This window comes from Vanessa atalanta, chromosome 7 (genome assembly GCF_905147765.1).
Source record: "Vanessa atalanta chromosome 7, ilVanAtal1.2, whole genome shotgun sequence".
Lineage (NCBI taxonomy): Eukaryota > Metazoa > Arthropoda > Insecta > Lepidoptera > Nymphalidae > Vanessa > Vanessa atalanta.
Genome location: NC_061877.1, coordinates 1,121,847 through 1,144,181, shown reverse-complemented (window position 1 = coordinate 1,144,181; position 22,335 = coordinate 1,121,847). Strand labels below are relative to the sequence as shown.

General features: G+C 32.0%; 1 protein-coding gene across 1 annotated transcript in view; it reads right to left on the bottom strand.

Annotated features, from left to right (window-relative positions):
- LOC125065303 (sodium- and chloride-dependent glycine transporter 1-like) overlaps positions 1-5,199 on the bottom strand; it is a 34,201-nt gene extending 29,002 nt beyond the window's left edge. Inside the window, exons 1-2 of the mRNA XM_047672836.1 lie at positions 5,073-5,199; positions 153-324 (exon numbers count right to left, since the gene is read on the bottom strand). Of these exons, the coding sequence (XP_047528792.1) occupies positions 153-324; positions 5,073-5,102 (202 nt within the window). The 5' untranslated portion in view covers positions 5,103-5,199. The remainder of the gene's footprint in view (positions 1-152; positions 325-5,072) is intronic.
- Between the last annotated feature and the right edge of the window lie 17,136 nt (positions 5,200-22,335).

Here is a 22,335-nt window from a genome sequence, read left to right as displayed (position 1 = left end):
AAATCACTACTAAAATCTTACTAAAACATTTATATAAAATACCATAAAGTAAAATATAATCGAGGCGTTAAAGAGATATTCAAATAACACCTAAGCTAAAACAATGGCTTCGTTCTAGGGAATAGAAACTGTTTTATCGCATAGCTTCTTACCTCCACCATTTCTGTAGCACAGGTAAGGGAATCGCCAGACATTCCCAAGTCCGACGGCGTATCCTAGACATGCCAATATGAATTCCAGCGGTCGTCCCCACGCTGCTCGCTCGGGAGTATCGTTCAAGGCATTATCACTGCTGTTCTCCGGCAGATTGCCTTTAGTCTTTGCCTAGAAGGAAATATATTTTCAGTTTTAAAATGAACATTTCTTGCATTTCAGTTCTATTATTTTTTTTTATTATGTTGGTAATGTTTTTCATAATGATAGGGTATTGTTATAATACAGAGTAAGTTAAGATGTTTTTTTTTAATGGTCTAAGTACAGACAGATATTTTTTATCTATAACAGTTTACATTTGTAAGAGGTTGCTATAAAAGGATGGCAGCACGTTTGGAAATAAAACGACCGTATTCAAGCTATTTATTATTATTTTTATTATTATTATATATTGGAAACGGTAAGATCGTGAACTTTGAAATAAAACCGCGGAGTTTATTCCGCAGGTTCTTTACAGGGGTTGGTGTAATCTTTTACAAATTCGTTGTTTATATTTTTTTCATTATCGAATTACATGAAACATGTGCGAGTGTTTGTATAATATGTGTAAGAGTTTATGTCATAACACAGTCGAGAATCACTGATACTTTGGAGGTTTCTAATATGATGTCGTAAATAAACACATCTTTTGCGCTTACGTTGCAAAAGCTGGCTGCACCTTACGAGATATATCAAAATAAAGTACTACAGTATTGTACACCTTAAGAGAGTCTATAAAAAAGTTCGCGAGTATATATAATATGGCGTTTTACAGTATGTAATTTAAATGAATATTTTCCAAGATATTACAGATTTAAAATGCAGGTACATAGCGGTTTGTATAGTCTAATGAAAATAAAATGCTGTGAACGTTGTATATAAAGACATTCATATATCAGTATTGCACCCATGCGAAGCCGGGGCGGGACGATAGTTTTATTATATAAATCTCAATTGTTTTGTCAATAATCTAAATTTGAAACAGATTTAACTGCAAACCACAGCATATTATTTAATAATATTATATACTGAAACCTTTTCCAAAACGCTCTTCATGATCTAGTATAAGTTTTACGAATATTGGTTAAGTCATTGTTTCATGTAGACATTGCAAAAAGTCTCCTCATTTCCTAATATCATTTATGTCGGATAGGGCACCAATTAGAAATCATTTATTTTTCTTCTTTTTGGAGCTTACAAGTTACAAAAGAACTTTTGGAACCGAATTGTTATAATGAGTTTGACTCTAAATAGTTACTTAAAGTATTAATTTGAATAAAGTGGATTCTTGCTAACTTAATCCCATCAAACAATTGAATAATTATTTTAATTTAAATGCAAATTTCGTTTCAATTGCTATGGGCTCAATGGAGATGCTAACTTCGATTCAGTTTGCTGTTCTTCAAATAATATTATGCAGAAGTTGTCGCTCAGACATTAAGAAACAAGACTATCTCCTACAGTAGCTCTTTAGTATTCTGAACATTATTTATATATTTTATTATTTAAATAAGTAATGCATTTCATTGAATTTTTTTTTTGTTTCTGCTGTCTGAAATAAACCCGTGAATGTACCATGTATCCAGAAAACTATTCTCAAGGTAGGTTATAATCAAATCTTTTTTCTTGCAATGTGTGAGTATGTGTTTTACTGCGTTATGAATTCACCCATGAAAATGACAAATGGTGTCAACGCTTTTTGCAATTCCATTTTCAAAATTCCGCATAATAGTAATAAATTATTGCGGAACCCAATAATTTATTGCTGTTTAAATGATAAGTGAACTAGTATAACTACAGACCCAAGGGAGGTTACATTTTAGTTCCCACGGTTAGATGCGCTTTAGCGATGTAAGGATATTAACTATTCCTTACTTATTACGCCAGTGTCTTTGGGCAGTGGTGAACGTTTACGATCAGGTGGCCCATTTTCACGTTTGCCTTCGTACAATATTAAAAAAAAAACTAAAAGTAAAACTATTTATTCTGTCTCATAAAATTGTATGAGATAATTTATCTTAGAACGATAAAACAATTACACTTTAAACGTATTGATCCAATAAAGTTGAGGAAAAAGTAAAGGGCCCTTTTGAACACCTCTTCAAAATCCTTTTCTAATGCGACGCCACATTACAAAACCATAGTCTTCTCCAAAATTGAAGGTTTTTTGTATTTTAGTTTGAGTTGTGCAAGATTTGCTTGAACAAAGGAAATTCTTACTATAAAAGTATGATATTCAACACAAGACTATATAGATGATAATAAAACGTGGAGCTGAACCCGAACCAGAGACCAGGACCGATCTCATCGAGATTTTGAACGAAACGAACTACTCCTCTTCCCCTCCCTCCCTATAAGCTGGCGATTTAAATGTGCTTGAAAATATACATATAATAGCTTACTTAAAAAGTATATTGATATTGATTATTGATTTATATTATTAAATATTAAACTTAGTTTATTTTAATGATTGCAAAATCGTTAAGTTAAAAGTGCGCCGTTGATAACGTTACACCGATTCTATAAACATATGAGATGTGCACCAGCGCTCGGAAGTTAAGAGCTCCAGTTTCAAACACCTACCAACTTAAGTGATACTTGTAGAATGTCGTTAACTGAGTTATGTACTTCTTACTTCACATATACTACATTATCAAAGGCTTTCTAAGTGAAACTTTTTAGATCTTAGCACGATTAATGTTGACATACTGAGATTTATAAGAAGTTCGCTTAGTTATATTAGACTTTGAAATACTTCTAATTATGAAATATAAACGCAATGCAGATCTAAATTGAGCCTTCGATTCAGGTCTTCTGGCCACTGGATATCTTCGTAATTAAAAGTTATTAGTACGTTAAAAGCAAGCCTTAAGTACTTTTAATATCATTATAAAAAAAACACACTTTTATTTCATTATCTAGTTTTGTTTTTAGTTTTCATCCATTTTTGATAGGTTTTTTATTTCATTTAAATGCTATTTAATCTACATAATCATGTAATGTATACATCTACATACATACATATTTAAATAACGAAAATTCCGAAACGGTGGTAGTGTTTAAATATTGACGGTATAAAAACGCTCTATTGTAAAGTTTAAAAGAATAAAAAACTTTTGTTTTGATTTAAGTTTGTCAGGGTTATACTATTAAAAAAAGTTTAATATAATTGTATTACAAATAAGTATATTATTATTATTTAATTATAAAATATATTTAATTAAGAAGATGAACACACGCACCTTTTTTTTAAGTGTGATTGTTTAAAGATGATTCATTTAAGTGAATGTCGTCATTGATATGTTTAAAATATCAAATGTATTCATATTTAAAGATAAAATAATATCGTGTAATTTTAATATGCAAATAATTACTATGAATCACTCTCACACACACTCACACGATTGATAATCATTTTTATTTTAAAAATCGATATCAATTGCCAAAGAGAATGCATGAAATGAAATGAGAACTTTGCGGTTTGTTGTCGAAAATACACGCTTGTCATTGATATCTAACCAATGTGAATATAGTTTTAAAGACTAATAATATAAAGAATAGCTTTGTGGTCTTCCTAGCCGAGGGCTATGCTGCTTCATAAAATAGGTACCCTCTCCTTTATGATATAATGTTTCGTAAGATCGTGGTACCTATCAGATTTAATTTAATTCGGTATATGATTGTTCATAACCAAAAATTCTTATAAAAACCCAATTTAATAAAGAATATTTGATTTTGAATTTTCATTTTTGATACGATCAACGTCTCAAAAAGATTGCCATTCCTAGTTTTTTCTTTATTTATATTTTTTTCTTTATTTAAATTCAATAAGTATCCCTAAAATAAATCTACCCGTACATTTCCTTATTCTTTAACATAGGTTTTTTAAATTATTTTAGAAAGAACGTATTTATTAGACTAATACGGATGATAGAATTGATTGATTTTGTTAACGATTGGTAGAATGAAGTTATCTTTGAGACGTAATTAAGAATCGTTCGGTTTCGCATGTAATATCTACGAGTACGTGAAATAAAATTTTATAGATACAACTTTGACGACTCGTTCATACGTAACTCAAAAACGATCGGTTTCTGATGTTCAATCACGATTTGTTAAAGTAAAGAATAAACTAATTAAATATAGAACACACTTAATTCTATATTCAAATATTTTTTTTGTAATAACTAGAAACTGCTTTGTTTTTTATCTTTTATTTAAAAAATTAAAAAAAAAAATTAAATGAGAATTGTGTAGAAAGAAACGCACAGCTTAAACTAGTTCTGAAGCCAGGTTAGTATTATTAAGATTTGAAAACATCAGGTTAACGATAAAGTTATTATTATTACTAATATATGTTTTTTTATTTATTTATACGTATTAGTTTTGCAAATATCTCTTTCCCGTAGTAAATTATACGAGAGACAACGTGGACGCTTTACAGTCTTATACCCTGATTTATAAAAAACAAAATTCATTGCTATGGATATAAATTTAAGATAAATTAATTGATATGGAAATTTTATAAAATTCTATTGCAATTTAAGTTTTTTTTTACATTGCCAAGTAACCAGTGCATTGACATTTTATCGACTAATACTTTAACAATGTTATTATACTTATTACAGGGTACGATAAATCAATCGAAACAATTAATTCCGTTGATTTATTTATAATAAAAAATAGTCGATAATAATATTTATCGATGCTATTTGAAACTCTACATAAATATTTTAATTTCACAAACATTATTTTAATTTTAAACATTGAATAGGAAATACTAATGATCGATCGTTTTTATTGTTAATTTCAATACAAAGCCCAAAAAAGTTTACGAATATACCTAATATGAGAATTAAAAATAACTTTAAATAACTTGCCTCGTTCATAGTGTTATTTCCACCAGCCATTTTAGTAAACAGGACTCCGAAACATTAAATTCTAAACAAATATACTTTATGCGACACATAGGCACTAAGAATGACGATGAAACGTTAAATTCCAACACAAGTACATGTCGCAAATATCTGATCCAAACTGATCGAATCGTACACCGAAATTATAGCTCTTATCTCCAAAGAACTGATTAGAAATGATAAATGTGATGTAATCAATACGATATTACTTTTAACGCAAGTCTAGGATTAAGAAATTTGTGCAAACGAATAGTCTGATACGAACGAACGACATATTATACACATGAGTAATTTGCTAGAGTAAGAAAAAATATATAAAAAAGAAAGAGAGACAAACAGTCACGAAAGGTAAGTGAAAAAAAAAATGTCATTGTAGGATTGTTTTTGATTCTAAATTCAAATTTTTTTTAGTCTATAAATCAAAGTATACCACTAAAATGTTATCAAAATTATTGCTGATAAATTACTTTTATCAATGTTACGTTAAAATTTTAATGTTTTTTCAATTTCGAATACAAATTTTATTTGCGAAGCTGATGTTAAATTTTGAATTTAGCCTCAACGAATACGTTGGTCCAATTCTGATAAATTCTCAGGTGAGGATTTTCGTATTCAAAAGAGTTGAAATAAGAAATTTTACGATACAAATTAAAAATATAAAAGAGCCGTACTTACAGTGACGTTTTGTAAAATTTTTATAATTGTATTAGTATAGTCAATATCACCTTATCATTTTCTGACATTTCACGAACGTAATCTGCGATGTTTTGTGCGAATTCTTACGGAACGGATTTCGAAATTTGTAAATATTCGTTTATTATTATTGGTGGTAGGGCTTTGTGCAAGTCCGTCTGGGTAGGTACAGATGTTCTACCGCCAAACGGCAGTACTCCGTATTGTTGTGTTACGTTTTGAAGGGTGAGTGAGCCAGTGTAACTACAGGCACAAGGGATAATCCCATCTTAGTTCCCAAGCTTGGCGATGTAAGGACTAGTTAATATTTCTTACAGCGCCATTGTCTGTGGGCGATGGTGACCAATTGCTAGTCCCACGACCGATATCATAAAAAAAGATAACATCTATAACCCTATGCACCTACATCACATTCCTGGTGTTGTATTACTCTTGCGTCTTTGTATGCTTTGTGTTTAGTTTGCCTTTTGACTGACTCATTTATCTAGTTTCCTTATGGGTCTGCAGACCCTGAGCTTGTGCATTCAAATAAACAATATTTTGAAGTCAGCAAAAACTTATAGGGGAATTTCTGTCGAGGAACTATCAAAATTTTCCAAGCCCCTCTCGTCATCGATAACATCTTCAATCCTCTGATCCCTGGTATTGGGCATCTTTGGATGATTTCTGTTTAGTTAGTCTTTTGACTGACTCGTTGATCTAGTTCACTTATGGGTCTGCTAATCCTGAGAAGATATTTATATTATTATTTCTTGTACTTAAATAAATTGCGCAAGTGATTTAAATTTGACGAAATAACTAAAGCCGATTTTGCTGAAAAGCTGCTTCTGAAAGAAGCTGCTTGTTGAAAGAAGGAAGCAAGAGCTTCTGGGTCTTGATGTTCGGTACAAGTATTTATTCAGGTTTTGATGAAAACACACAAACAGAATTAATGTTGACTTAGTGAACGACAACATAATGTCCCTTTTATATTGACTTTTACGAACAACTGGATCGAGCAAAGCGCACTAATTGAACATTCGCGTTTCATTGTCAATTGAAATACCGTATTAATGACCTTTATGAGAAATATTCCTAATTGTTTATTAATTTCGAAGTAAGTATTATCGCTATTAACTTGCAAAGCCACAAACCGTATGATAGTTATTTAAAGATTAAAGTAAAATACGTTGCACAATTTAAAGTATTTCTTCTTGTTATCATTGATAAAATAAACAAATTGACTTTATAAGAAGATATTTATCGTATTTACTGTTTGTCTCAATTGTCGTTAACAAATGTTGTTTGATAAATTAGTCACTAGTTTAGTGAATATTTCATATGGGCACGTTTTTTTTATATCTCACATTCGGCTTTTGAGCCTTTTATAAATGTTTTTCGATTTTTAATCGACTACAAAAAAGGAGAAGTTCAATTCGAAGACCTTGTTTAGACCTTCGTTATGTATGGATTGATTTTTTTTTTATATGTTTTTTTTTTTATGTTAGAGGTGGCAAACGAGCAGGAGGCTCACTCGATGAAAAGTGACTACCGCCGCCCATGGACATCTGCAACACCGGGGGGCTTGCAGGTGCGTTGCCGGCCTTTCAGGAAAGAGTACGCTCTTTTCTTGAAGGTTCCCAAGTCGTATCGGTATGGAAAAACCGCCGGCGAAAGCTAGTTCCACAGAGTGGTTGTGGTTTTGATTTTTGTTTGTTTAGCAGGTGATGGAAAAATAGTTTTTATTCGGGATATTTATTTATTATCATTTCTTATATATATACTACCAGTTTGGTCCTATTTGAAACTGAAGAAAATATGGGGTGTCATTTGTTATGGGCTCGCATTACTTATTTTACTGAGTTCTGAGTCCCACGATATCCCACGATTGAACGATTTTTCTCCTACAGAAAAGAGCTATGCGAACAATTTAACATATAAGGTTCTACTCAGGTCTGATGTTTACGTTCCTGATGCTTGATATTTGACAACCAATACGAACGTGTAATTCTACCATGTTGAATAAATTTTGATATAATTATAAGATAGGTATCATAAGATACATAACTGTATCTACATTTTTAACGCGTCAACGGAAACAATTGAGAATTATTTCTAACATTTGTTTATTTTTTTGTTAATGTATAGGCTAACGGACATATTTATACTGAAAATTTGTATGAAGGGGCTGATTTCTGAATCGCGCTAACGTTTGGTTCGCTCCAATATATATAGGCTCTCGATAGTAAAAATATTAGGTAGGTACTTTTGGAACTTTGTCACTTTTTCGAACTCAAAAGCATATTACTTATTAACTCCCGTCAAATTATTTCCAAACACTTATAGCGTTCCATCCTTTTATCCACTCCATACACTTCATTGGTTTCTTTCGCGTGAAATATGAATGTTATTTGACATCAAAGATATATTCCTGTTTGATGTTCTCTTGTTAAGATTCAAGCGAATATAAAGTGTTACGCCATGTACAAAATATATAATATATTTTAATACATAGTACGTGACGGAGTATGATAGTGTATTTGAATAGATTAAAAAAGGTTTTAATTGCTTTCTGCAAGTCTATCTGGGTTATCTGTGGTATACTCATCAGATATTCTAACGCCAAACAGCAATACTTAGTATTTCTAAGTTCCGGTTTGGACTGAGAATGAGTCGTTGCCACTATTGACACAAGTGACATAACAAGTGACCCTATACCATAAAAAAAAAAAAAAACCTTTGAACTCTCAAGATCTGTGGCGCATTGGCGATGCAAGGAATATTTTTTTACAGTGCCGATGTTCATGGGCAGTGACAGTTTCAGGTGACCCTGGTCGTAAGTGGTCACCACTGTCGAGAATAACCGGTAAGTTTCATCATCAGTAGTTAAATACAATCATACATATATGTATATAATATCTCTTGCCTGGAAGTCAACAAGTATTGGCTCCATGATTTTTATCATCTATATAACCTTCAATTGAATAATATTCTTTATTTAATAATGTATTTTTTTACAAATGATTTGAATTTATGATCGGCAAAAGTAAAAATATCTGAATTTCACCATAAAAACGGATACCTTGCCCCAGACGGATTTATTGACTTTGCGGAGTCAAATTTTGGCGTCATAAACTTATTCTTACGTCTCGTGTACATACAATGATTATTACTGATTCTATTAAAGTGATCAATGTTACTATGAATATATATATCATAAAAGTATATAATTATATTAGCAACATACAGGCTTAATACGGCGGCAATATAACTATAAAGAAAATTATATGACATATATATACCCTATATATAGGGAATGACGTAATTAGTAATGAGATGACAAAACACACATACAAATAAATTGTACCCCTTCATAATATTAGTAGATTGATGAAGGTACAGTCAGAATAATAAATTATCAAATACACATACATTTTAAGCATAACTATCTAAAATAAATAATGTACAAGATAAACACACTATTACTCAACATATTAAAATGAGACATATTATACTCATATACATATTATATGATGTATTTCAATTGTACATACATTAACATTTAAACGACCAGAACATGAAATTCACGCTGGACACATCTATATGAAGCAATATATTATACTTTTATTATACTTGGGACAGAGAGATTGACTATGTCAGCCCCGTACAAGCAAAACACAATAATAAAAATCAAACCAACTTAGAATCTAATAAACTTAATATGACTTCCTTAATATAATAATTTTATACACCAATAATCTGTTATTTTCTTTTTATATGAGGAATTATTAAAAAACTTCTATTCACATATTTTAAATAATAGCTTACCTTCTTTTGATGATGGTTCTGCGAGCAAGCTATTACGTATACCCACATCATATGATTTTAATACAAGCAATGTGGAATCCCAAGAAAGGATACGGGCTAGCAAAGCTGCGGGCAACAACTAGTATTATTGTAGTATGGTTCCCTGGAAGAGATCGCTACGTAGCTATAAGGTCGCAAAAATTGTACGCCTCTTTTATTTAGGTTGGATCTATGTTGTGTTTATTTTTTTTCTCCGCGTGGTGTACAATAAAGTGTAATGTAAAGTAGTATTAAATATTAATTATAAATATAAACCTACTCTGGAATGCGCTGAATCGTTTGCTATGCTAAAATCGTCATATAGTTAAACGTTATAAAAAATGTCTTGTCTAAATTTTACTTGGTGGTAGGGCTTTGTGCAAGCCCGTCTGGGTAGGTACCATCCACTCATCAGATATTCTATCGCCAAATAACAGTACACTGTATTGTTGTGTTCCGGTTAGAAGGGAGAGTAAGCCAGTGTAATCACAGGCGCAAGGGACATAACATCTTAGTTCCCAAGGTTGGTGGCGCATAGGTGATGTAAGGAATGGTTAATATTTCTTACAGCGCCTTGTCTATGGGCGGTGGTGACCACTTACCATCAGGTGGCCGATATGCTCGTCCGCCAAATAATGCCATAAAAAAAGGCATCCCATTTATTAGATTGGATGTTTTTTAACGCAATGTACATTTATATATAATAAAAACATTACTTAGCCTCATCACAGTTGGATTACTTATAATGTAGCCGGGAAATCATTACGATTATCTTTAAGATTTGGAACTGAATGACATTGAAAATAATGGAAATCAAGAAACGATGTCATCTTTGTGCGGGAAGATATAGTACGGGAGGAGGTGGTTGTCTTTTTAAGCAATTTGGTTATTATTTATTACGTCATAGATACATTCCTATACTTTTGCTCGAATATCAATAATTGACTGCCTTGTTAGTCTAGTGGCTATATATAAGGCCACAGAACCCAATGTTCTGGTTTCAAGCCCCAGATTGGGTGAATAAATAGTTATTGGGTTTTTCTGTCGAAAACCTTTCAAAGTTTTGTATTGCACCTATATGTCCGGCGTAGTTGGCTGTTCTTCGACACTGTTGCGCAGTACAAATGTTATAAATGTCAAATATGTAATTTAAATACTCGTATATAAATTAAGTATTTGGATGATTTTTATTGTATATGTTATGTATGTTAATGTTTATTCATGACCATAGTTTTATAACTACATCGACTTGAAATTATTGTTTTACATTTTGTATCAACATGACTATTCCCGATTGCATATTGTAACAAACATTTTGATTAATTTATTTTTATAGTCTCCTGGGCTCAGGGCCTTCTTTTCTAAAAACGGAGTAGTTTTTTGAGAAGAAGGCTTGGATTGCTGTTTGTTTTAAGCTTATTCCACCACGCTGCGGGTATGCGGGTGTGGAGGATACAAGTGGCATATCTTCATCCGCCTTTGCAGATATCTTCACGATGTTTTCATCGAGCACGAGATGAATTATAATCACAAATTAAGCTCATAGAAGTCAGTGATGCTTCCCCGAGATTGAACTCAGAATAATTGGTTAAGACTCACGACTTCTAACCGCTGAGTAATTACGGCGTTAATTTTTAAGATTTATGATTAAATTTTAAAGTATAAAATGTATTCTTTTTTCATACAGAAATCCAATTGGAGATCCAAAAATCTCAATCAAAATAACTAAATAAATAAAACACCTATGTTAGTGTTAGTGATCAATTAATTTACTATGTTAATTAATTTCAAAAATATTTAATGTAGAATTTGTCATTGTAATTTAAAATAAAATGCAATCTCCTGGTCTAGGAATGTGATTGAAAAAAATAGAATAGAAGCGGCTAAAGCTACACCCCATTATGCAAATGAAGGCTTCTCTTGTTTCTGCCTATTAGCTTTGAAAAAAAAAAAAGATTTTATGTAATTTGCCAACAATGTCTTTACCAATTTGTCGAGATCTCTCCCTCCACTAATGGCTAAAACCATTTTAACATTTCATCCGTGTTACTATGCTTCCCTGAAAAATTGCGGTAATTTTGTACTGTCGTTTTAAAGTATCTTCGTTTCTTCCTTTAGACGACGGACTTAAAGTACATCAGCACTTCCGAAGTTTCAAGAGTATGGTGAAGTTTTTTCTCGTCAATGATGAATGAGCAATATTATCTTCTTTCAATCAATCAATCGAATTGGAATATTTACTGTGTGTTTGAGAAAATCGGAACCTTTCAAGTTGAATCCTGGGTTAGGCTAATGAGCATCATAGATATCGGGTTTTCACGTGAAGAAATGCTCAGACTTTTTAACGGACTACCATTAAGATGTTGGCAGTGTTACATCTTGTAATGGTCGCGTCGGATTGTTATCCCATCGGACTTTCCATTTCAAAGAGGAAATAGAGCGCCAAGTGTGTTTGTCAATAATGGCTCTATATTATCTGGATGATAATCACGTGCTTGACTTTTCTTTGAAATTTTTCTCCGTAACTGAAATTCCAATGGGCGGATATTATTACGATTTAGGTTAAATCGACAAAAACTTACAAATAGTTCATACTATTAAAGTGGACAATACTTGCTGAGGTTCTTGCCAATTCTTCTCGTTAGAATATACTTTCCGAACTGGTAGTAGTTTTACATTTAATTCAACGCCATTACACGACTATACAAAAGTGATCTAGGAGGCTATTTGGATAAATTGTTTTTTTCCGCATTCTTAACGGATTCTGGAAAATTTCATCAATTTAATTGGAGTTCGAATAAAAACAAATATGACTAAGCAATTAATGTTGAATACCGTTAAGAATTTCTTTATTGGTTAATTTAATTAAAAATCTTGAATAGAACTGTATTTGTCGACAATACCTCTACTGACGATCGACCAATCAGTTGAATATCGTTTAATTTATATTTTTTTAGCATTAGCAGCCCGTAAATGTCCCACTGCTGGGATAAAGGCCTCCTCTCCCTTTGAGGAGAAGGTTTGGAGCATATTCCACCACTGAGCTGTTCCAATGCGGGTTGGCGGAATACACATGTGGCAGAATTTCGTTGAAATTAGACACATGCAGGTTTCCTCACGATGTTTTCCTTCACCGCCGAGCACGAGATGAATTATAAACACAAATTAAGCACATGAAATTTCAGTGGTGCCTGCCTGGGCTTGAACCCGAAATCATCGGTTAAGATGCACGCGTTCTAACCACTGGGCCATCTCGGCTCACATTAATTTATATAATTTGATCAATTCAGTCAATTAAAACTGTGTCGAATAAATTTCAAAACCCAAGATCAAAGGAGATTTTTATCAAAAAATAATGCTTCTATTTGTTCGTATTTTATACTTTTTCAAATCGTTTATCCCATAACAAGTAGTAAAAAAGGTAGCACCATCAAAAAATCTTGTTCACGGTAGAGTGATTCCACCGGTTTTAATATTTTAACCACGACTGTGTAGTAATTTTATGTATTATCAAAGGCGAAATGTGCGTCTGCTCATAATGTTTTAATTAATAACTCCAGTCTTTGCAAATGTTTCGGCCTGAGTTATAGACGATAGGCTAAGCCTGCATAATTATTGCCCAGTAAATAAAAAAAAAATATCACATTCACTGTCAAAGAAGATTGAAACACAGTGTCACAGATAAAACAGTTTGATCGACCAATTTTGTAAAAAACATAAAATTGGCTTATTAATATTTAAATTGATAAGTTTAATCTGTTTGATGAACCTGCATGTATTATCTTACCATTATATTGTAAATGATTCAGTAATTAAAAGTGAAATTAAAGATATAACGCAAATACACGTGTTTTTTCTATTCCAAAAAAATAAATCAGGTGTAGTTCCAACTGCCTTACGCGGCACTGGAGTGTAACACTACGCTCATCCTAATTTAAGACTTCTGTTATGAATTAATGGATAGAAAAACTCAATTACTTTTTTCTAATGCAACGTAGGATTTTAAACTTGCTCAGAGGATCTGAAGTCTTATAATATATCTAATAGATCAACGAATTCATTGAAATTTGAATCAAAACACGACCAAAAAACTTTATATAACGTATCTTAACTCCTTTGCAGCGTACCGTACACATCTTCATAATTTACACCTATATATCGGTAAACGCTATGTCTAGAGACTTAGCACGTTGAAGCCACATCGGATGCGAGGTATAAATCTTGGTAGCTCTTTCCTACCTTCCGGCCGTACAACGCTTCCATAACAATAATTAATTTAGTGTATGTCTTTAAATTGATATTTTGCGAAGCAGTTTAACTCACTTTGTTATTTATGAACAGAATACTTGACATCGATGCGGATTGGAAAATATTTCAAGTATTTCATCAATGAAAACAAAGTGGAAAAAAGTAAAAGAAAACGTTGTGGGGGAAACCTGGACTTAACGAGTAATGCTGCCACAAGTGTACCCATCCACCAACTCATATCTAAGCAGCATGGCGGAACAAGGTCCACATCCTTTAAGATATTTTTTTATCAGTTACCTAATCTTGCAAAAGCTGTATAACACAAAACGAAAGGAAAATACTTATATAATTGATTTGTAAGACCTTGACAAGTTTTGACCGCACATTTAATTTAGGTTTGTATGCACTATTTTATGTTGTACGTCCTAAATATTATTTTAGTTCATAATAGTTTGTTTCATAAATTAATTAAAATATACGTTGTATTTAATATACAGTATTTATTACAAATACTGAAACGGAACTATTTTCCATTTTACAAGACAAGTTTAAATGCAATTCGAAGTTTGTGAAATAGGAGATTTAAACTGGACTTATTATCGACAGTTCAGTTTACTTAATAAAACAATTTTAATTGTTTAATATACTTAAATTTACAATATTATTATAGGATACAATCTACAGAATGTAAAATGGAGATACATATTAATAGATTAAAATATCCAAATAAGGTATTGCTGTTTAACGGTAGAATATCTGATTAGTGGGTTAGCTAGCCAGACAACATTGCACAAAACCTTACCACCCTGTATATATACTACATATATGTCAACGCAAGTCTTACATCATTCTATCTAACTTGAAAACTAATTTAATAAACTAAATTGAAACGATTTCAAAATAAATATAAGGAGTATTTTTCATTGTTAGTATTTTAAAAGTATTCCCATATACCAAGTGGCTCATTCAGAGGCCACTTGAAATCAATATTGGATTGGATAGAGGCAGCTCGGGGTCGGCGGAGTATCGTCATTGTGAAATATCATTTATTTCTCTTATCATTGTCTGAAAATATCGACTTCTCAACGAACTTCAATCCCCTAGTGAAGTGCTCGATTTTGAGAATAAATATATTTTCAAGTTTAACTCATACAAAATATTTACACAATACAACTTTAGTTGTAGATTTTATTGGAGGTTGTTGCTCTAGTGGTGTCTCAAGAGGTTGAATGTTTTTGGGTTTTGCCGTTCGTAAAAAAAAAAATAGCTCGCTGAAGTTTGGGAGTTGGTGCTCCCCTATACCTAAAAAATAATTTCAGTCCAGTCAATAGCGGATGCACATAGGTTTTGTAACGACACAATTTTTAACAAATCTTCTAACATGATGGCTTTTTGTTTGACTATTATTTATAACAAACTTTTTACCTCTTTAAAAACTTTCAAATACCTATTAATATAATATACATATATTTAGATACATGTGGTATTTTTTTGGTCCCTATTTCAATTTAAACCTGATCTGTAGTATCGTAATGGGTACGAATGTATCAGGCGAGTTGCTAATACACTAAATGCCCTAATTATGTGTAACGCAATTTAGTCTCCGAGTGGACGACAAGCATAATTGCATTATACGTGTAACTCAGATGGTATTTGACACAGTCTAATATTAACCATTTCCATAACGTTGTATGATATTTATGTATTTCGATGTTATTATATTGTCTGAATATATATAGTTTGATTTTTTGTTAGTGTACATATACCACAAAAATGGTACACTAAGGTAAGTTTCTAAAATCTTAAAACTCAGGCCAGTACCACTAGATTTTCATATATTTAATTTGTATTTATTACGCAAAACGCATTTAGTACGAAGCGGTGAAGGAAAATGTCGTGAGGTAACCTAAACGCGTCGCATAAAAAGCCTTTGTGTACCCATGAGATATTTACGTGGAAGTCCATATGAATTGCCACCATTGAAGTATGTTTCACAAAATGCTTAACATATTACATTTACTTGGTGGTAGGGGTTTGCACAAGCCCATCTTGGTAGGTACCACCCATTCATCAGCTATTCTACCGCCGAACAACAATACTTGGTATTATTGTGTTCCGGTTTGAAGGGTGAGTGAGCCAGTTTAACTACAGGCACAAGGGACATAATATGCCGGTGATGCCCACTTAACATAAGGTGTCCGATTTCCCAGTCCGCCATACTATTACATAAAAAAAATTACCGATATTAGTACTTCCTAATTTTTCAGCGCAATGTTGGAGCGTGTGTGTGTGGAAAGTCAGAAAAATTGCTTAGATATATTACTGACGTTTTACCGATTTTTCCAATCGAACGTGAAATTAAATATAAAATATTCGACCATATTATTGGCGATGGTTCATTTCCCATCACTAAAATTAACTTGAGACGAAAGTAATTCATGGGTACAATAAAAGATAGTGGAGCGGTCGATCAGTCGCGGGATTCATTAGTTGATAAGTATCTAGTACGATTGACGTTCGTTATTTATAAATGTCAGAAGATAATTACTTGTGACTTGCCGACATTGCTTTGAAAATACTGACCTTTGATTTATCTTTGTAAATTAACTTTTTTTTTGTTTCGTATTTGGTAATTGTATTTGGGGATTTTTGGAAATTTGTTTTAATTCATTGTTTTTATGCCTTACTGTAGGTAGCACTCAAGATGGATTTTGTAGGTAGTGTATGTATTAGAGGATGGCTATATGTCTGAGATTTTTTTTCCATGTTAATAATATCCATTTTAATTGAAGTAGAATTCATTCTTTTTTATTTTCATTTCCAACATCAAGTCCAGATTTCTATGAATTTCGCCGGAAGCCGTTCTTACAATCATTTATATCATGGTTCAGTTTTATTTATCACTTGCTGCTCGTCCCAACTTTGCATATCTGAGATAAGCATATTATTTATATTTGTATTTTCGTTAACAGAAATCCTGAATCCGATCGCAGTACCTCCTATTTAGTTTTTTCTATTCCATTCAGAGTTTCGAACACAAAAAGTCATCAAAATTGGTCGAGCCATTTAGTAGCAGTCAAGTAACAACACAGGTAATAAAAATTTTAAAACTGCATCCACAGTAACGGTGACAAAAAGTAGCTTTAAGATGTGGTAAATGTTCTACCGTGTATAAAATTAACTCATTCACTTTGACTTAGTAAGCATGATCAAGCAAAATGTCACGTGTACATTGGACTTGACATGATAGGACATAATAAAACGACATCGTTGAAGAATTGACAAAATACGTGACATTTTTATTATTATAAATTTTTTGTAAGAAAATATTGCTATCAAAGAGGTTAAATATATAAGGTTTTTTTTTTTCATAATAACAATATAAAGTTCGCTTTGTTGATATATTTGCTTTTAAGGCTTCAAATCCCAAGGTCATGGGTTCGAGTGCCGGGTTGCACAAAAAAATATTATAGATTTGTGGTCAATAAATACTCACAACAAACTGAAGCTTGAAATTTCATAGCGTTAATGATTCGGAAAGCATGTAAAGATGTACTTCGAATTAACCCTATATAAGGAGAGTGGGATAGTCGTCTTATTATATTATAAAAGTAAGGGTATATAGTGTATATGTATTCGTACACACACTTGAATACTAGAATATTCTGCGTGTGAGGTATTCTCCTTTGAAAATGCCGCCACGACTGAAATAGCGTAGTATTACATCGTAACTATTAACTATTAACTATTAATTTTATTATTAACAATTAAACTCTTACATTCACACACAAAACATTTAAGAAAAAGAAAAATTATTTTAATACAATGACAAAATTATTATTTGGGGCAAAAAAATAACAATCAATAAATAAGTAAATGATAATAATAACATAAAATAACGACATCTAATTATTTCATTAAATATATGGTCTAAGCGTAAAGTATATCCTACGAAACAAAAAAATAAATATCCCAATTTGGTCCTTAAATGATCAAGTTCTGAGGTAACAACCACTTTTTGAAGGCAATTAAAAAGATGACATTAACGAAAAGTAAATTAATTGATAAGGTATTTAATTGTTACAAATTAATATACGCATTCGCGATATTTATGGTAGAACGACAATCTTCAGCGAATTTTCTGCGTTCTTACTTAGACAAGCACCACTGACTTTTATGTGCTTATTTTGAGTTTATAATATATGTAAGAAAATTTTAACATGATAATCTATCATATGTGACCTCTCCCAAAAAAGGATTGGGACATTAACAAACAATTATTTCACTTCACTTGAATTCAGATCAGATGGTCATTCTCTTTATAGCTTTGCTTGATGCATGAAGTATATAATTTTTTAATAGGAAACATAATATTATATTAATAAAAAAAAAACTCCTCGCTTTTTCCGAAAGAACATTTATTATGTGGTGGAATAAAATTGAATACTACCAATTAATAAACTTCGCTTTAATTAAAATAATTGGAACAAGATATATAAAAAGTATCATAAACAAAATCCAATGAGAGATTAAATAATCTGTTTTCATTTAAATAATTAATGTCCGCCGGAGGTCGGCTATACTGCGGTCATGGGCTAATAGGCATTTTGGGACCAAAGAAGTCACTTTATTGGAGCAATTTCGTCCCATTTGTTACGGACCCCACACAACGTGAGATTTTGTCGCTATTTACAAACATTAACAACGATAATAAACATGTATAATTAGTTCGGATTGGTTTAGATAAAAAGTAAGTTTATTTATAATATTTATTATGCTGTTCACTAAGCAACCCCAGATTTTAATGAAGATAATTTAGATACTATGAAAACGTGGAGTCTTATACGAGTCATCAGACAGTAAGAAAATCTTTACAAGGAAATCTCACAGGTACCCAGACTTTAATTGAACATATAATTACTTTATTTCCTAGGGAGCAAACAAAAAACAGCTTTAAGGACTATTGTCGTATTTTTAAAAAGATTTTCGCACGTCCATACTTTTTAAAATTTAGCATAGCTATTTAGTTCCCAAGGTTTTGCTGTATGAAATATTACAGTATTGAATAAGGTACGTACTCCTATTGAATAAAGACTTATAGTGACATTTATAGGTATAACTCAGTAATTGGAACAAGAGACGCTCTCCCTAATTCAATAAGGTAGATTCAAGAAATGCGGTCATTCGCTAAACATAAAATATGTTTTCTATTATATAACAATTAGCCATGACCATCCTAAAAGCCTCTTAATGTCACACACTCCATTTGTTTGTTAATTTAAGCACTAATAGTGTCACTGAAGCTAATTGTTAAAAGTGCGAATGGTAAATTTCATTTACGGGAAACGCTTTATGAATTAAAGTGTTATTTAATTTGATGGGGATTGATATTGCGTGACGAATTTATGTTATCTTTTATTTTTAAATAAATCCAGTACTGTTAGGTGCTTAAATTGTAATTGGTTTACCTATGGGTAAGAGCCGAGATGGCCCAGTGGTTAGAACGCGTCCATCTTAACTGGTGATTTCGGGTTCAAACCCATACAGGCACCGCTGAATTTACATGTGCTTAATTTGTGTTTATAATTCATCTCGTGCTCGGCGGTGAAGAAAAACATCGTGAGGAAACCTGCATGTGTCTAATTTCAAAGAAATTCTGCCACTTGTATATTCCACCAACCCGCATTGGAGCAGCGTGGTGGAATATGCTCCAAACCTTCTCCTCAAATGGAGAACCTCCTCTATTCTTTAACCCAGCAGTGAGAAATTTTCAGGCTGCTAATGCTATGGGTAAGAGTTAACAAAACCAGATAGTCTTGTAATGATCACGAGGTAAAGAAAATATAGTTTTCTTCCTCATTATTTAAAAAAGATTTCCAAAATTTAAAAGTTTAGGGTTATCTGTGAAGTGTACATTGATGATCGTTCTAAAGTGGTCGGAATATCGTACATCGTTCATAATCCTTGATTCGGAGATGCAAATGAAAAGAAAATATGGTAAAGATATCATTATTAAGACTTCGATTGCAATATTCAGATATCTCCCACAAGTCACTTGAAGATATATTCGATTTGGCGGTGGAATATTTTGTAAGTGCGCGGTACTCAAACCGGTAGGCTAGTTTAGAGCAAAATACAACTCTAAGCTAAGCTCTATTTACGTGAAAGTTATATCATAATAGCGACCCGGCCCGCCTTTATACAATTTATTAACAAAGTAATTGAGAAGTGTGCTTAGCAAGGAAATATTAAGTGGTAAGGTAAGTATCAAGGTATATTTATTTTGTCTATGTCAATTATGAATAACAGAAAGATTTCGAAATATTATGATGAAAAACAAAGTTTGTCCATGGCTTCTGGAATCAAATTTGGGTAATTTTAACTGCCAAGGTAAATATTTTATTAATCATTTTTTTTTATGGTATTGGTTGGCGGACAAGCATATGAGCCACCTGATGGTAAGTGGTCACCACCGCCCATAGACAAAGGCGCTGTAAGATATATTAACCATTCCTTACAACACCTATGCGCCAACATTGGGAACTAAGATGTTATGTCCCTTATGCCTGTGATTACGCTGGCTCACTCACCCTTCTAACCTGAACACAACAATACAGTGTACTGTTATTTGGCGGTAGAATATCTGATGAGTGGGTGGTACCTACCCAGACGGGCTTGCACAAAGCCCTACCACCAAGTAATTTATCCGACCACAAGTTTCGCAGCATACGATTTTTTTGATTGCACGTAATTTGAAATCGTTGATATCTTTTTAAGTATTCGTGTGAACGATATAATGTATAACATACAATTTTAATCTACGTTTGATGTCCAACATAAGTTGTTTATTTATCTCCTTTGGTTCACTAACCCTTTTTACTAATTTGTAATAGATAAAAGTATTATGAACACACTCATAACACTTTTATCTTTTATCCTTAGAATACAAAAATAATGGATTTTGAAAACAACGCCTAAGATGATAATTGGATTAAAATGTTGGCTTGGACGACATCATTTCTAATATAGACAATATTAAAACTAATTATTTAAAATTGGTCAGCAAAATAAAAGCAATATGTGCAAGGTCGCCAATCAGATATTCTACCGCTAATGAGCAGTACTCAGAATTGAAATTGAAATTGACAGAAACTACAGGGGCATAAAATCTTGGTTCCTAAGTGTGGCGATGTAAGGAATGGTTAATGTTTTTACAGCGTCATTGTCCGTTGGTCAGCGTTAACCATGTATCAACAAATTGTATATAAACCTATATGTTATATATTGTATTTCAAATGTTGGAAGAAGGTATGTAACTTCTACGGTTTCCGGTTATTCTTGGTTGAATTTACATTCCGAACCGGTGTTTACATTTTTCTTGTCCATAATTACTACTTTTAATAAAATTATGATTCAAAAGTACTTCAAAAATGTACTTGAAGAATTATTTTTTATTTGATTTGATAAACTAATAAAAATTTAGTTTTTTCTTTAATTGAAAAGCTCATTAAAATGCGTTGAGTGATTTAAAAGAAGTTAGCGAAGATAAAGACAGAAATAGAAAGTAAATTCATTTTATACTATTTAAATATTTAAAAACCAGTTGATATCACACGCAGTAAACATCAATCGATTCGAGAGCGATGACATTCGACGAGTTCATTTTAAGTTTATAATCTTGAACCTCAGTCTACCCTACACTCGGATAAAACTTAAAGCAAAGTTCTCGCTCTAAAACCTTTCGGTTGGTACAAAATAGTTTGTTCAATTTTACTCGCGAACGAGAAACTATTTGACATGCAAAATCGAATTTAAAATTACGATTCGTGTAAGATTATCTGAGTATGTGTAAAATTTTATTATATCAAGGACGTGTCCTCTGTGTTCGCTTAGACGTTTTAACCAGTTACACAAAAGAGGGTCCAATTTCACAGTTTTTTTTTTATGTAAAAGTAAAGTATCAGCTTGTAAATATCCCACTGCTGGGCTAAGCCTCTTTTCATGTTTAGGAGACAGTTTGGAGCTTACTGCATCGCGTTTCCATTGGAGCTGGTGGCATAATTTCGTGAATTAGACAAAAGTTAAGCTCATAAAAACTCTGTACTGCTTGCCAGGATTCAGATGAGCGTGTTAGATTTATTTGTACAGACTGAACAAATTACGTTAGAATATTTTAGGAAGATTTTTTTTATTTATTAATTATTTTACAATATTATACAGTTATAAGACGATAAAAGATTATATGAAGCACAAATATCTGATTGTCAAATCTCTTTTAAATGTGTTCTATATTTCATTGTCGTATTCATTTCGTGTTCGGTGGTTGAGGAATATATTGTGATAGAAGAAACTACACGTCTTTCACTTTGCTAGAAAAATATATTAAATATACATATTTTATACAAGATTATACTAAAGATAAAAAGTTTTAATTGAATTCTAGGCTCCATATTATATAGAA